The sequence below is a fragment of the Nerophis lumbriciformis genome, linkage group LG09 (assembly GCF_033978685.3).
Source record: "Nerophis lumbriciformis linkage group LG09, RoL_Nlum_v2.1, whole genome shotgun sequence".
Lineage (NCBI taxonomy): Eukaryota > Metazoa > Chordata > Actinopteri > Syngnathiformes > Syngnathidae > Nerophis > Nerophis lumbriciformis.
In genome coordinates, this window is record NC_084556.2 from 36,215,001 (window position 1) to 36,232,174 (window position 17,174).

The 17,174-nt window shown below is 35.9% G+C and overlaps 2 protein-coding genes across 3 annotated transcripts in view; one reads left to right on the forward strand and one right to left on the reverse strand.

Moving 5' to 3' along the window:
- The window catches only part of esama (endothelial cell adhesion molecule a), a 168,459-nt gene extending 168,074 nt beyond the window's left edge, over positions 1-385 (forward strand). Inside the window, exon 7 of the mRNA XM_061961891.2 lies at positions 1-385. This exon is cut by the window's left edge and continues 1,245 nt beyond it. The gene's annotated coding sequence lies outside the window, so the exon portion shown is untranslated.
- Positions 386-7,894: 7,509 nt separating this feature from the next.
- fez1 (fasciculation and elongation protein zeta 1 (zygin I)) overlaps positions 7,895-17,174 on the reverse strand; it is a 32,584-nt gene continuing 23,304 nt past the window's right edge. For both annotated transcript variants that reach the window (XM_061961889.2, XM_061961888.2), the window contains exons 5-10: positions 16,687-16,846; positions 15,516-15,832; positions 13,871-13,951; positions 10,301-10,376; positions 10,124-10,189; positions 7,895-8,766 (exon numbers count right to left, since the gene is read on the reverse strand). In XM_061961889.2, the coding sequence (XP_061817873.1) occupies positions 8,750-8,766; positions 10,124-10,189; positions 10,301-10,376; positions 13,871-13,951; positions 15,516-15,832; positions 16,687-16,846 (717 nt within the window). In that variant the 3' untranslated portion in view covers positions 7,895-8,749. The remainder of the gene's footprint in view (positions 8,767-10,123; positions 10,190-10,300; positions 10,377-13,870; positions 13,952-15,515; positions 15,833-16,686; positions 16,847-17,174) is intronic.

Sequence of the window (17,174 nt, forward strand, 5' to 3'; positions counted from 1 at the left end):
GCACTTAAGAAAACCTTCTCATTGGGTATGATGATAATCTCTCATCGTCTCTCATTTACAAACAAAAATTAACAATATACAAAAGGTTGCTCTAAACAGTTCACAGATGCTCTTAACATGAACGAATGTTTAAGATGGACAAACGCTTTTCAAGCGTAAAATTTACACGGAGAATGTCTGAAACTTGTGGACGTGCTAGTGTAAGGAAGCCTTTGGTTTCTGTAATTGTCATTAATTATTACTATTATTAGATATCATTAATCAATACAGTACAGTACTTTGACAATGAGCTTTGAGTATGTGTTTTTTACTGCCGTCTAGTGTAAATTTTTAAGTCTGTGTGGTATAAAACAAATAAAACATCTACGCCGTATTTGTTTTCCAATTTGGGTTGAAATCCTGTGCTTTTTCAGGTTACAATTACAAATTCATAAAATCACAATTTGAGTCAATGTTTTTGGTAAACAAATAAAATAACTTTCTGAAAAAGCTGCTGCAAATTCAAGCATTCTAGAATGCAAAAAATCAATAATAAGCCAGCGAATACCTGGAGGGACTGCAATGTGCTATAATTTGTTTTATACAGCTTTGTGCTTAAATGTGTAGGAAACATCTGGAGTGGTTACCATGAGACTATACTCATGTCCACTGGATTATTATGGAGTAATAAAGCCACACTGAGAATAAATTAAATAATACAAAAATACAATGAGAATGAAGTCAGAATATTACAAACATAAAGGTCAAATATGGAAAATATTTGCTATATAGTAATTAAGAATTACTGAAAGTATTGTACAGGCAAAAGGGAGTAATTTTATGAGAAATTTGAAATATTTAGTGGAAAAAGGGATCATTTTAGAAAATAAAAAAGTAATATGGATGGAAGAAAAAAATCCTAAATATATGACAATAATGAAAGAAAAAGCTGTTATTTTATGAGAATGATCATGTGTTTTTAAGAAAAAAAAGTCATACATAAAAAGTCATTATATGACATGAATAATTTTGAAAATTCAAGGGTAAAATTGTAGAAAGAATAAGCTAGCAAAATTGTGGGAAGAAAAATAAATACTTAAATACTCTAAAAAATAAATGTAAAAAAAATACTCCTACTTAAATAAAAATACTTGAAAAAACTTACTTTCTCATGTTTAAAGTTTGCGTTTTACAAAGATGCTGCCAAAATACAATACAATGAAAGTCAGAATTTTTACACAAATAAAAATTTTTCAGAAAGATGTCCAACTTTTAAAAGTATTACGGAAGAAAGGGTTAAAAATAAAGTTGTATGGTCAAACATTTAAAATCTTTTAATTCTGCCATTTTAAAACTTGAGTGTAAAAAAAACATAACCGCTTCTGATGGGTTAAATCATGTTTTTATTGAAATTTTCAAGCAGCGTTAGAAATGTAAATATTCTATTTATTTTATTCTAATTATTCTAGTAAAACATAACATCAGGCGTGTGTGTGTGTGGGTGCAACTTCCAATTCTCAGATTACATGTCATTATCTGCCTTGAAGACTGGATGCTGAACCAAAGAGAAACAATATGCATCGTTTTCATATCTCACCATGCTTTTGTTTGATTTCTAGCCATGATTGCTATACAAAGTTATTACTTTTCTTCGTGTGTTGTTGATAGCAAGCAGCTTGGCTATGGTTGTACTGTACTTCAAAGTGCGGCTCTTCAAATCTCTTTTTATTGGCTCTCAGCGTATTGTGAAACATAACATTAAATTAATGAAATATATTTTTTAAATATTAAGATAATATGCTTTGTTGCCTATAACTCAAAGCTAAGATGTTTTTTTTTACCTACACTGGATTGGTTATAGTATATTTTGAAAAACTATTTGGATTTATCTTTGAAATATGTACAGTATTATGTAAAATGATCGTCATCAGGCCTGCTGTATTGTCATTACACTGGAGATAATATTCTCTTTTATTGTAATGTGGTATGAAGTTCAAGAAAGAAATTGAGATTGTTGCTCTTGTCAAAACAGTGCAGTGAAACTTTCTAATGTTAGCCAGCTGGTGAAAACAAAATAGTGTGTTTTCAAAGTTTCACTTACACACAAAAGTGAGTTTCATCATATTTATGTCATAAAAAAGAACTGACACACACAATATTCACCAAGCTCAGTATTTAAAATTGTAAACTGTGGATTATAAACAATAGGATTTTATTGATGATAGATGCAAAGTATTTATTTTTATAGAAATAAAATATGATACCACTCGTGCACCATAAAAGATGAGTAATGTTTTATGAACTGAAGTGCTATATCAGTTATGATGGACTGTACTACTGTACTGTATTGTACTACTGTACTGTACAATTGTACTCGTAGTGATTGGTCTTTTTTACTGATGGTCTCAGTTTGAGACACCATCGTGCACATGTACCATCCATATTTACAATATGTTCTTAAAAATGCTTTGTATGGTATTTTACATTAAAAAGTAAAGAAGATGTGTGTGTGTGTGTGTGTGTGTGTGTGTGTGAGTGTGTGTGTGTGTGTGTGTGTGTGTGTGTGTTCTTGTATTTCTACCCTTCTTAAGACATCAACAAGGAAAAGTAGCTTCCATATGAGGACCGGTGATCAAGTTAGGACATAAATTCTGGTCCCAATACGGAAAACCATTGCATCTAATAGAGAATGTTTCATTTACACCCCTGGTGGAGAAATCTATCAAAATTAGGGTGGTCCCAAAAAGGAGGGATTTTTCAAATTGACTGTGTGTCGGTTTTAAAAGTGCTCCCCCTCTGGTCAACATATGTAATAACAAGTGTGTGTAAGAAATTGAAATGCGCCTCCTTTGGCCAAAATTAATAAAATAAATATGTATATAGAGACATACTGTAATAACTTGAAGTAAATATTGAAAATTAAAAAACATTTACAAACAAAAACTTTTTTTTTTTAAACTAAAATCTTACCTTTTTTATATTTGCATGGTATGTGTATATTATTAATGTTGTAAATACAAATCTTTATACATCTAGAAAGGGTGGTCCTAAAGAGGTAGGCTATTTTCGGAGGTCTCATAAAGGTAACAAATACAATAATGAGAAAATTATGTGATACAAGTCATAAAAATCTACTTTATCTCATATTTGTAACTTTTTATCACATAATTTTGATCTATTTACCTAATAATTTCCACTTATCTGATAATTATGACTTTTACCTCATTTCAACTTTTTTATCTCATGATTACGACTCACAATTACTCTCATAATTATCATTATTTTTTTAATAATTACAAAACTTCTAAATCTCATAATGTTAATGTTGTATTTCGGAATTTCGACTTTAACTCATATTTATGACTTTCTATCTAATAATTTTGACTTTATTTTTGCATAATTACCTCATAATTTGTGTGAATGCTGACGCTGCCTGACGTCAAAAATATAGCCTACGTGGATGAGATTCACTTTTGAAAAATAAAAGGCTATCATGAACCCAAAAGTGTGTCAGCAACACTTGAAATGTGTTTTAATTTGTATTTATGCTGCTTTGTGCAGCGTCGGAAACAGTTGGTGTGTTGTCACGTGACCACCATGTGACTATCTACGTACCTGCCAGTTACTAGCTCATCATTTCGACTCAAAATTATGACTTTTTATCTCGTAATTTCCACTTTGTATCTCATTATTATTTCTTTTCATCACATGACTTCGACTTTTTATTCGCATAATTTCGACTTTTTAACTCTTTTTTTTTTTTTTACATTTTATCAACATATCCTCCAAATGGCCACATGTCAGGTAAGCTAGCTAATTTCCAAAAGCTTATTCTTTGCCTAAAAATCTCATTTTGAAGCTATTTAACAAATGTAATACTTTAATACGGTGTCAATATTACAATTCAACTTTTGTTATTTATAACATAGGAAAATATCGCTTTATGGCTTTTAGCCTTAAAATTGCAATGGAATTCCTGACGAGGGTGTTTGTCACAATAGCAACAAAGTTAATGAGATACTCAATAAATGATTTTCAATGAATATATATTCTTCTTTCTTTCTGTTTCTGCCACATAAAAATGGTCAGTTTGCGTTTTCAAACAAAGAGTACATTTCCTATAAACAATGTAAAATCACACATTAAATATTTGACATTAATTAGTAGTATTTTATAAGTGGTAGTATATATAAACATCACAGATTGTGAGATACCACTTAGTCCGTGGTACACACAATTTTACATTACATGGCTCAGATAGTGTAATGTAGTGATTTACTATTTTCAATTATTGAATTTTTATATAAATATATATTAAGTTGTATATATTTATTATTTTATTACAAACTTTGAAAAAAAACTACATTTTCAGGTTAACTCCGTAAAAATGTTGACCTAAAAAAATCTAACACACACAAATATGAAGGCAGATTTATATTCTCAATAATAAATGTAACATTCGTTTTTTTTTTTTGTTTAGCTTTGTTAAATAATGTATCCTGCATCAAGATATAATTTGTATTTGTCACTGGTGTATTGGGCCAATCTGGACTGATCCTAAAATGAACCACTAGAGAGCGATAAGTGACACGTTTTGTGGAGGCCAGACAGCTACTGTACTTTCCAAAGTGACCTATCACACAATGATTTACAAACAATATAATTTTTTACAGCAAAATAAAAAATATATTTTGGAAATATATATATACAAAAAAAAAACTCAAATAGTAGCAGTAGCTAGTAGACATAAAAGAGAATAATAGATAGAGAGAATCACAGTCTTCATTGTATGCACGTGTACATATGTTTTATTGTTATGAATTTTTTAGCACCTTTGTATATATGTATATATATATATATATATATATATATATATATATATATATATATATATATATATATATATATATATATATATTAGCTGTAGTATTTGAATAATCAAAAAACTGATTAAATAATCAATCTTTCAGAATAATTTTTTTTTTGAGAAAACGTTATTGGTCTTCACAGGTGGTCCTTGATTCTGTATTACAAGGTTTTATGGTTACATTGTATAAATAACTAGTAAAAATGAAAATATAATAAATAAAACAAATGATTAACTTAACTTGGTTAACAAACACACGATTCACTCGAGAAGCAGTTACAGTGCATTGAGTGGTACAATACAATTCACAAATACATGGTCAGGCTGCTGAAATGCTGGGACCTTCATCAAAGATAAAGATCTTTAAACATGTGAAAGGATCTTTAGCCTAGTTTCATTACTGACACTTCCTTTCCTTATAAGCCTGTCTGTGCCTCCTTTGCAACAGCCTTCCAGTGTGCAAGACAACCACGGAAATACAAGTAAGGATTAGAGGTGGGGGAAATAATCGATTTTTAAATTAATCGCAATACGGACATGGATGATTATAGAATTGATTAGTGAACGTCAACAATCGATTATCGATTTATTTATTGTAAATAAAGTAATGCTGACGGTTTTAAAATGTAGCTGACTTCAGCGAGCCACCTCACCGAGAGATCCGACCAACTCCTTTATTATCGGGCACTTATGGTACAGTTTTGCACACACTTTCATTAATTTGATAAGTGTGGGAATTAATGTAACTGTTTCTTAGTCCAAATTCATTGTTTTTTAAAGTTGCAAGTGATAAATGCTTATTTAGTGAAACGGAAATAAATTGAAAACTGCATCAGTATACATAAATTAAACATGCATCAATAATTGATTTTTAATCAAATCATGGCTCCTGAATACTGCGATGAGGTGGCGACTTTTCCAGGGTGTACACCGCCTTCCGCCCGATTGTAGCTGAGATAGGCTCCAGCGCCCCCCGCGACCCCAAAGGGAATAAGCGGTAGAAAATGGATGGATGGATGGGGCTCCTGAATAGTAATCGAATCGTGAGGTGCCCAAAAATGGCCACCTTTAGTAAGGCAGTGCTCGAATTTAACCATGGCAACTGCCACGACCGCCCTCGTCATTTGCCGTATGCACTAAAAAATTTACCAACATCGGCGGCAAGAAACATGCCATGACCGCCCTTGACTTTTTACTTGTTAATGAACGACGGATGTAACAGTAAACGGTGTAATGATAATTTGCGGTAAAATTCCAGACGGTTGGGAACACCGTCTAATTTTTTAATTACCGGAAAACCGTCATTTATTTATACATTTTAGGCAACACGAAGTCAGGCGCATGCGCATTATCGTCGTTTGTCTTGATAATCATGGCAGACGAGCTACACTTTGCTCTGGAGATTTCCCCTTGGAGTAAACGGAGCCAAGCGCTTGGTTTAACATAATTTTTCCCTCGCTTCCCGGCGTGCGTTTAAGAGCGCACTGCTGTTAGATGCCGACAGGTGTGTACAATATTGGAGACAGATGCACTTGTTCCCAAACTAAAAGTATACAGCGGAGGAAAAAACTATTTGATGTTGCTTTTATTTTCTCAATACAGTGTCCTTCAGCTGCTGTGACTGAGAGTTAATGAGGTGAGGAAACATGCAGCTGTTGATGTGTCGTGAACGTTGTCACAACTTGTTTATAAAGTCTTTACTTAGTTGACAGCGATGTTCACTCATCCTTTATTTAACTGCAAACTGTATCAGTGTTCAAATAAGATCAATACTAGCTAAAATGTTTTGTCATCTCATCGAACTGAACGCAGGCTGTGAAGATTGTGTATTCGATGTGAGCGGTGTCACTCCTGTTTATTTTTGTTGGCCAAACTGTTGTACTGAAACACTCGGGAGGCGTTGGAGAAGAACAAAGCTTGTTTATTATACTTCATCTTCATTAGCCAAACTGCTTTGTGTTTTATTTTGATATCAAAAAGTAAACACCAGGTTTTTTTTTACATTACTTGTGTTTTTTTCAAGTCACAAAGGTATTACTTTAAAAACCACTCATGTGACACAGCATTTTGTTAATGTTTTAATGTGTTAATGAATCTGTCCCGATACAGCATCAACATGGTACATATAAATGTGCATAACTTAAAAAAAAGTAATAAATAATATATTTTTTTTAAACTATCAAAACGTAAACATAGAGATAAAGGCATCATGTAATGACAAAAGCTGACAAGTTGATATTGTTAATGAATTTAAAAAAAACTAATATTTGTCTTTAGATATATGGATAACGTTTATCTATAGTCTTTTTATTAGACTTTACAAATGACATGATGGTATTACATTCACACCCCAACACTGCTTTACCTAACAATTAGAAATCATGATTTCAATATTGATAACAATAATCTTAATTATTACCTTGGGCATAATTGGCAGCTCTAGATCTCATACATGAACACTATTTTTATCTATATGGACAAAAAGTTCAAGGCAACACTTGCCTTGACCATAAAAAATAAAAATTTGAGGCCTAATACTAGCCGACTTAATATAGAAAAAAACAATTCATTAATGTCTCACACACACCTACGGCCACATTCAGCACAAGCACGACACATTGTGCTTCAACAACACAATGTTTATTAATTAATTAATTAACCATTTTAAGTTAATTATTGTATTATTAGTAATATTTTTGTTTATATTTATTAATGTGTGCAGTTAATATTATTTGATTAGTGTTATTTCCGACATTAATAAATAACACATCAAGATCTCTGACGTATGTCTATGTAAACATTTTTGGTTGTGAAATTAATTCATGCATTATAATCGTAAAACCGTTATTACTAGTCAGATTGTCATCGTAAAGTCAAAATCTATAATTCTCACATCTCTAATCGTGTAGCATTGTGTATATCGCGCAACTGTAAACATAAGGATGAAGAATATCAAAGTGTACCCCGCATCTCTTCATGATGTATGTGTTTAAGGGCAACTTTACATTTTGTTCGTGTCAGTAGTACATAAGCAAAGACACAAAGACATATTTTGGGTAGTATGTTTATTAGAATTGGCGTTTAAGCAATGTAAGATTCAAATCTCAACGACCTAAGTCATAAATATTATCCCATTATGCAAATGTGTACAGCTTCCCTGGAAAAAGTTGGTTTCATTACGGTATGCTATCCAGTCGGGCAAAATAAGTATTTGATTCCCTGCTGATTTTGTACATTTACCATCAGCGCAGGATCAAATACTTATTTCCCCCAAAATGTGACTTTAGAACGTGGATTGCATTGCAGCCTGTCACATCAATGAAAGTTTAAAAAAAGTTTCTGTCAAATGTTTGATACAAATAAAAAGGTTACAAAATACCGCATATTCACAGATGAAATAAATAAAGAAAAATAGCCTTATTTTATACTGCACCTGAATAGTTGTGTTTCCCCTCGTTTCACTTAGCTACAGTCTTATGTTGGCAGAAAACAGTGCATGGCTTCTGTATTCAAACTCAATCTTCTTTTAATTGAAAGAATAAAGGGAGGCGATCATTTGTGAATGCAATGTCATGTAAGTAGAGGAGGAAATAAATGCGATGTCACCACTTTAGTACTGGTGATGGTTTATAGCGTGCCATGCTCCACTAGTGAAGTCCTTTCAAAAGGAGGTCGGTTGTCCTGCTTTGAAGATTCCAAATGTCTGGCTAAAGCATAATTAAGTGCAAGGAGAGAGAGGGCGAGCTCAGCAAGAGGCAGTCGTCGTAGTTGAGGTGAACGTGATTATGTTGATGGTGAGGATCCATGGCTGATAATGGCCCAAGAGGAGGGAGGTCATGCAGCTTCAGCCAGCGGCATGAACGAATTTCAAGGTCACGCTGCGGCCCTCAGCTGGGAAAGGCTTTAGGTAGGACACAACACTGGAGAAGAAAACAGGAAATATCCATAGTATAAAACTCATTGTGTTTTTTTGTAAGATTTTCAAAATAATTTTAGTATTCCCTCGATTTGTACATCAATGTGCTCCAATTTTAGTATGACTTGCTAGCATTAGCTAACAGCTAGAGACCGACAAACCTTTGTTTTCAAACCATGGTAACTAATGTATGAATGTGCACTGCAAATTATCTGCTACTTGCCAAGATTTAAAACTTTATTTTTAGAAATGCTCCAAGTTTTAAAAGCTGTTTACTTATTTTTCGTCATTGACTAATCTTAATTTTTGCATGAATAATTATATTTTTCTATTCTAGTTTAAAATTGTTAAAATTAAGAAGGATGCTTAATTTAAGAATCGCCAGTTGGATGATGTTTGTTTTCTAAATAAAATACTTATTTCTAGCTGAAACATCATTCTAATTTTTAGATATACAAATCTTAATTTAGGACATCTTTTTAAGTACAATTGTCTGTCCATGCAGCTAGTTAATTTCACTAGTTTTAAGTATGTTCTCCTAAAATCTAGTCTTTTTATCGCATATTTCGACAGATCTTTTTTGCAGTGTGCGTGTGAAGGACAATACTGAGAATAAGATATTCATTGAATTAATGAAAGAAGTAATCAAAAACATGGCCGAGCGTGAAACAGTTTGAGCATAGCTCTGCTAGTCTGCGAAGCAGAATGAGTCCATAACGCCCGCCAAGAATGTTAAAATAATGTCTAAACACCGGACATTTATCCATGAAATAATGGAGAGGCTGCTAAATGTGTGTTTGATGGAGAAGTAGCTCGAAAGAGATACCCTAAATGTTCACTGTCCAAGATTAATGCTGTACATGAATATTACATTACAGCCCTCCCTTGCCACATTGTCTTTCGGCTTCACCACATCACAGATTTTTTGGGATATATATTTTTTCATTTTATTAAAGCATATTCTACAATGTTTTCGTCCTAAATTAACACTTTTCCAGCATACAAATTACTAAATAAACTAAAAATAACAATACTGCAGTAGTATTGGCCACCGAAAGAGAGCAAACCAAAAAGAGGGTGCTGTTCAGTATCGTGGCCACTGATTGGCTCGGCCTCAGACAGCATTAATATATGAATATAAAAGTGTGTATAGATGACTAAAGGGTGTTATTTCATGTCATGCGATTATGGATGATGGGCAAAATTTCCCCTCCCCCAAAAATCGCAATTTTTCTTCCTTTCGCTAAAAAGAAGAACAGGATGTAAGATGTGTTGTTTGATTTAGATGAGTAGCAACATAAACAGGGTCGACTCAAACAGGTATCTTGTGATAGAATATTCTGATAGGTTGTCGTATATACCTTTTAATATGTAGTCAGTAAGCAGCGTAGGCACCTTCTCGCTGTCTTCTTTAATGGCAAACAGAACTAAATGGAAGGGGGAGAAAATACCACAAAGTGAAACTATCACATCCTTTCTGAAAATGTTCTTTCTCCACATTGTTATTGAAAACAACAACAAAAAAATACTTCTCTTACTTTTTGTGAGCATTTGCAGATCGTCAACAGACGGTGGGCTGCCTTTCTTCTCATAGGGAATTACTGTGTTCAGGTACTGAAAATAGTAAAAAGTCATATTAAATGAGGACATCCTCAAGATTAATAGGAAATAGTTAACAACACAATGATAACAAATAATAGGAATTACAGATGGAAAAACTATTGATGGCACCACTTCTAATCTTAATTGCTAAAGCATTTTACACAAAACTACAATGTATTAAAGATGTAACTACTTGTCATCTGTGATGTCATGTCGCCGTCCCTTACAAAATACACCGTAAGAAAACAATATTTTTAAAACACTCCTGTTTTTTTGTTCAAAGAAGAGCTGCCACTCTTTCAAGCATTCTTATACAGTATGGAACTGATTTACTAAAGATTTGCATGTACTAAAACACATGCAAACTTGATAGCACACGCAAAGCTGATCTACTAAACTTATGTGCGGAGGATCGCATCTCTTAGGTAAGCAGAGTATGGAACGCAATTCATTTAGCGTGTCTGTCTTCATATATATGTGGAAAATATGCTGATTATTAGAATGCCCACAAAACTGCCAAGTATCTCAGACATCCGCTATTTAGTGATTCTCAAAATGTAGTGGTACCCGGGCTCCATCCAGTGGTACGCCAAAGAATCACTTAAATACAGGGTTTCAATGCCGATACAACACTGTTTGGAGGTATTGGTACCAGAGAGTATTTGTGTAAATCTCCGATACCATACTAATATGTATTTCGTAAGAAACCTCGGGTCTACGACCTAAATAAAGCGCACAGAAGCCAAAAGTCTGCTCGAATGCTAATGTTGCTACACGGAAATTACTTCTGATTCGCCCCTTTTTCCACCGGAAATGGAAGACCATTGCACCAATGGAAGACTCAAGACTGCACTACAAAGCAAACATCACATAAGCAAAGTGGAAATATTCGAAACTCGAGCAGCCAACAAGTTGTACGGCAACATACAAACTTTGCAATATTTCTAGGGGTGGGACACGTGGGACGTTTTGATACAAGCAATTTAAAGGCCTACTGAAACCCACTACTACCGACCACGCAGTCTGATAGTTTATATATCAATGAGGAAATCTTAACATTGCAACACATGCCAATACGTCCGGGTTAACTTATAAAGTGCAATTTTAAATTTCCTGCGAAACTTCCGGTTGAAAATGTCTAGGTATGATGACGTATGCGCGTGACTTCGACGGTTGAAACGGAAGTATTGGGACGCCATTGTATCCCATACAAAAAGCTCAGTTTTCTTCGCAAAATTCCACAGTATTCTGGACATCTGTGTTGGTGAATTTTTTGCAATTTGTTTAATAACTAATGGAGACTGCAAAGAAGAAAGCTGTAGATGCGATCGGTGTATTAGCGTCTGGCTACAGCAACACAACCAGGAGGACTTTGACTTGGATAGCAGACGCGCTATCCGACGCTAGCCGCCGACCGCATCGATGATCGGGTGAAGTCCTTCGTCGATCGCTGGAACGCAGGTGAGCTTCGGTGTTGATGAGCAGATGAGGGTTGGCATAAGTGGAGAGCTAATGTTTTTACCATAGCTCTGTCGAGGTCCGTAGCTAAGTTAGATTCAATGGCGTCGTTAGCAACAGCATTGTTAAGCTTCGCCAGGCTGGAAAGCATTAACCGTGTAGTTACAGGTCCATGGTTTAATAGTATTGTTGATTTTCTGTCTATCCTTCCAGTCAGGGGTTTATTTATTTTGTTTCTATCTGCAGTTAAGCCCGATGCTATCACGTTAGCTCCGTAGCTAAAGTGCTTCACCGATGTATTGTCGTGGAGATAAAAGTCACTGTGAATGTCCATTTCGTGTTCTCGACTCTCATTTTCAAGAGGATATAGTATCCGAGGTGGTTTAAAATACAAATCCGTGATCCACAATAGAAAAAGGAGAGAGTGTGGAATCCAATGAGCCCTTGTACCTAAGTTACGGTCAGAGCGAAAAAAGATGCGTCCTGCACTGCACTCTAATACTTCACTCTCACGTTCCTCATCCACGAGTCTTTCATCCTGGTCAAATTAATGGGGTAATTGTCGCTTTCTCGGTCCCAATCGCTCTCGCTGCTGGTGTAAACAATGGGGAAATGTGAGGAGACTTTCAACTTGTGACGTCACGCTACTTCCGGTACAGACAAGGCTTTTTTTTTATCAGCGACCAAAAGTTGCAAACTTTATCGTCGTTGTTCTATACTAAATCCTTTCAGCAAAAATATGGCAATATCGCGAAATGATCAAGTATGACACATAGAATGGATCTGCTATCCCCGTTTAAATAAAAAAAATTCATTTCAGTAGGCCTTTAATGAAGCACTTGCCACGCAGACGCACACAATAGCTTTGTCTCAATTTTCGTCAGACCACAGAACACTTTTCCACTTTGTATCAGTCCATCTTAGATGAGCTCAGGCCCAGCAAAGCCGACGGCATTTCTGGGTGTTGTTGATAAACGGTTTTCGTCTTGCATAGGAGAGTTTTAACTTGCACTTACAGATGTAGCGACCAACTGTAGTTACTGACAGTGGGTTTCTGAAGTGTTCCTGAGCCCATGTGGTGATATCCTTTACACACTGATGTCGCTTGTTGATGCAGTACAGCCTGAGGGATCGAAGGTCACGGGCTTAGCTGCTTACGTGCAGTGATTTCTCCAGATTCTCTGAACCTTTTGATGATATTACGGACCGTAGATGGTGAAATCCCTAAATTCCTTGCAATAGCTGGTTGAGAAAGGTTTTTCTTAAACTGTTCAACAATTTGCTCACATATTTGTTGACAAAGTGGTGACCCTCGCCCCATAATTGTTTGTGAATGACTGAGCATCTCATGGAATCTACTTTTATACCCAATCATGGCATCCACCTGTTCCCAATTTACCTGTTCACCTGTGGGATGCTCCAAATAAGTGTTTGATGAGCATTCCTCAACTTTATCAGTATTTATTGCCATCTTTCCCAACTTCTTTGTCACGTGTTGCTGGCATCAAATTCTAAAGTTAATGATTATTTGCAACAAAAAAAAAGTTTATCAGTTTGAACATCAAATATGTTGTCTTTGTAGCATATTCAACTGAATATGGGTTGAAAATGATTTGCAAATCATTGTATTCTGTTTATATTTACATCTAACACAATTTCCCAACTCATATGGATATGTCATCGACAAACAAATTTGTTGCCAACAAATTTTACTAGAGATTTTTATCGACAACTTTGATGAATCGGTTCACCCCTAAAATTAGATATAGAAATTGAAGTTCCCTCCAGGTACTCCGGCTTCCTTCCACCGCCAAAGACATGCACCTGAGGATAGGTTGATTGACAACACTAAATTGGCCCTAGTGTGTGAATGTGAATGTGAATGTTGTCTGTCTATCTGTGTTGGCCCTGTGATGAGGTGGCGACTTGTCAAGGGTGTACCCCGTATTCCGCCCGAATGCAGCTGAGATAGGCACCCCCAGAGACCCCAAAAGGGACAAGGGGTAAAAATGGATGGATATACGACGTTTGTATAATGAACATCTTACCTGTTTTTCATTCCCTGTGCTTCCAAATGTCTGTCTGATTCCTGTTTGCAGGATGTTGGACAGTCCTTCCATACTGAAGCGCTGTAGGTCACAACCAACAAACAAGGATATCATAAACTTTCACAAAATGCCAGCTTTTCTACAATTATTGTCATCATTAGTTGCCGATAGAGATCATAATCACTTGTCTAGAGAGGGGGGGTTCTCTTTGCCAGTTGAACATAATGTGTTTGTAAACAACAACAACAGTGACAACCGTAGCTTAACTTAAGTTGGGGAAAGTCCTTTGGAGCCATTTCTAAACAACTTCTGATTCCAAGATCCTCAGTTCAAACAGCTGTGCATAAGTACAAGATACAGTATTTGGATATGTCAACACTTTGCCGAGATCTGGTATAAGACATATATTGTCGACCTCAGACGAAAAGAAGTTGGATAGAATGGTCAGGAATAGGTTTGGGCATTGTTTAAATTTGAGCAATTCCGTTTTTCATTCAGATTTCTCGTTTCGATTCCGGTTCCTAACTATTCTTGATTTATATTCTTAAATAGACAAGGTCATCATAAAAATGTGCATGGTTTAAATGAGGGCTCTAACCATAGTTCTTTTTTTTATTAAATGTACACTTTATTAACCAGACAAAATTGCCAATTTAAAAGATAAATGATAGTGGACTAGTCTTCCGGTTGGGTACCGAAACAAGGAATTTAAATTAAAACATTTTAACAATAATGTTAGTCCCGGTCCCCATCGATGCTCAATACCCAACCCTGTTCAGGAACAACCCAGAAACCAGTAAGGATCAACATTTAAGTATCATAAATTGTAAACTGCAGGAATGGCGGTGTCACTGTTTACAGTTTTATATGACCATGAACTAAGAGGCTGATGACTAAGAAAGAAACCCTGCTGCAAAAGCGTCAGTCCTTAATGCCTTCTGGACAAAACGAGACAAAGACTGAGCAATTTGGCCATAATGACAAGAAGAATGCCAGGAGGAGTCAAGGTGAGATTTTAAAACCGGATTACTTACAAGCTTTACGGGGCACAACAAATGGGGTTGTATGTCTTGGGTTTGACCTGTATTCTTGTGTACAGTGCGTGTTCATTTTAGATGATAAAATAAGCCACATTGTAGATACTTTCATAAATCAACCCTAGATACACAGCAATATTTCTGCATTATCCAGCCAGTACTTCTATGTAACTTCAATAATGGCCTCATAGACAGGCAGTCACTACAGTCACTATAAAACATGACATTTCACTACAGCAATGTTTTGCATCGCACAGCAGGAAAGTCTATTAGTCTTCTATAACTGGACTAGCATAGACTAGACTGGGTTGTTATTGTCAACAGAGACGCCTTCTACAAATCAGGATAATTCCTGGAAGATACTTTTAGAGACTAATGGACTTGAGATCCATTATCAGTCAAGGGAATAAAGGAAGCAGAACTGACAGGCAGCGTGGTCTCACCTTACTTAATGATATATTACTATGACAATATTTCCTTACATAACAGCACTTTTAAAGGGGATGGGAAATTCACATTATGAAATTTGAGCTGGGAAGTGACACTAATATTTTTTTTAAATGAAAGGACGCGAGTTGTGAAGCATCCACCTTCTGCCCCGGTTTTACCTTCACAGGCATGCTTCCTGTCTTGTCCGTACGGCCAGTGGTGCCTGTATTTGCCACGTTGACAGACACCACGCTCCCTCCTCCTTGCAGGCTCAGGGCTTTGTCACGGCGTCGGCGTTTGCTGCTGTCTCGCTGCTCCTTCTGCCGGTTCTGCACCTCCAACAGGGCTGTGATGAAAGTGTTCTTCACCTCTTTTTCGAAATCCAGCTCGTCACGCCGCGCCAGCTGGCTTATTAATTCCTCAGAGTACTCGCAAATTGTTGCTTCCACGCGTTGCAGCAGCTCAAGCAGTGCAGAACTGGGCATCAGACTGAGGCCTGCAAGATAGATAGAGTGGGAGATTTCAGACTAAAGGTAGCATTGTATAAAAAAAGCTAGTAGACTTTGGAGGTTAAAGCTAACTTTTTCTTGTTTGTTTGTTGTTTATTTAACAGGCACAGCACACAATTTTACAATCAAAGTTAGCTGGTAGCTAAATTCCATCTCCAGTTCCTTTTTTGTATTGTGATTGTCATTGGAAATTCGCTCATGCTTCACTGAGAGGGTGGCTATCATGCTGCCCTAGACACTTTGGACCCATTTGTCCAAACACTTAAAGGGGCTGTTTGCAACAATTACACAGATGTCTAGAGGGCGCCAAATTTCCAATGCATTTCAAACAGTAAATCCTGCCCTTCTCGTACGTAATGGCGGAATGATTTACTTAAGTGACACACGTACGTGCTTTAGCTTTGGGTGGTGTTAGCTAATAATAGCAACTTGGATAGCTAGCATTAACTGTCATTAAATGTATATTCTATCATAACAACAACAACATGACTGCTAAATCGTTGCTTCTCTTGAACTGCTTTTATATGTGTGCACGCCCTCCCTGCGCGTACGTGTTGACGAGACTGTGTAAGTGACAGCCATAAACACCAATCAACATAAGCTAGCCGGTGGTGTTTTTGTTACAATTTTTGCTTCGACAAATGTTACTGTGAGGAAGTTGCAAACAACACCTTTAACTCTGTATGACTAATAGCCTGATTTTCCAGAACTTTCAAATGTAGTGGAAACACAAATCACACATGCCATTACCAGGGATAGTTTTTTTTCACAGGTGAATAAAATCCTGGTGACAAAATGTTGCAGGCAATGTCGGTGAAAAGGAAGCTATCGATAGTCCCACCTTCATAAGAGCAATTGTTGTTAGAGGCCTGAGAAAGCTGTCTGATCTCTTCCAACAAGGAAGGTTGAGTCCTGGACGCACTGCTCTCATCGTCGTCCTCTTCCTCAGTTTCACCAGGATCTGGAGAATTCTCCATCATCTCTGCTATCTCCTCAATCACCTTGGAGAGGGATATAAATGCAAAGGTTCAATTGTGGGGAAAAGAATAAACATTGTAAAGAAAAGGTTGTCATTTATCTGGCATATGTAGCTAAAAAAGGCCAGAATATTTTCAAAAGTAAATGGATCATATGCAAAACGTTCAACTGGACTGAGAGTACATCTTTTAGACTTACATAATTGTTTTTAATATTAACATTAGCCCTTCCTACAACACAGGTATCGTTCCTCTACCGCCCAAATTCACTGGACAGGCAGCTTCATTTACGCTCACACAGTAGCATAGACATGGTAAATGTATCCTACAGGTAGAATCTCTTATTTTCAAA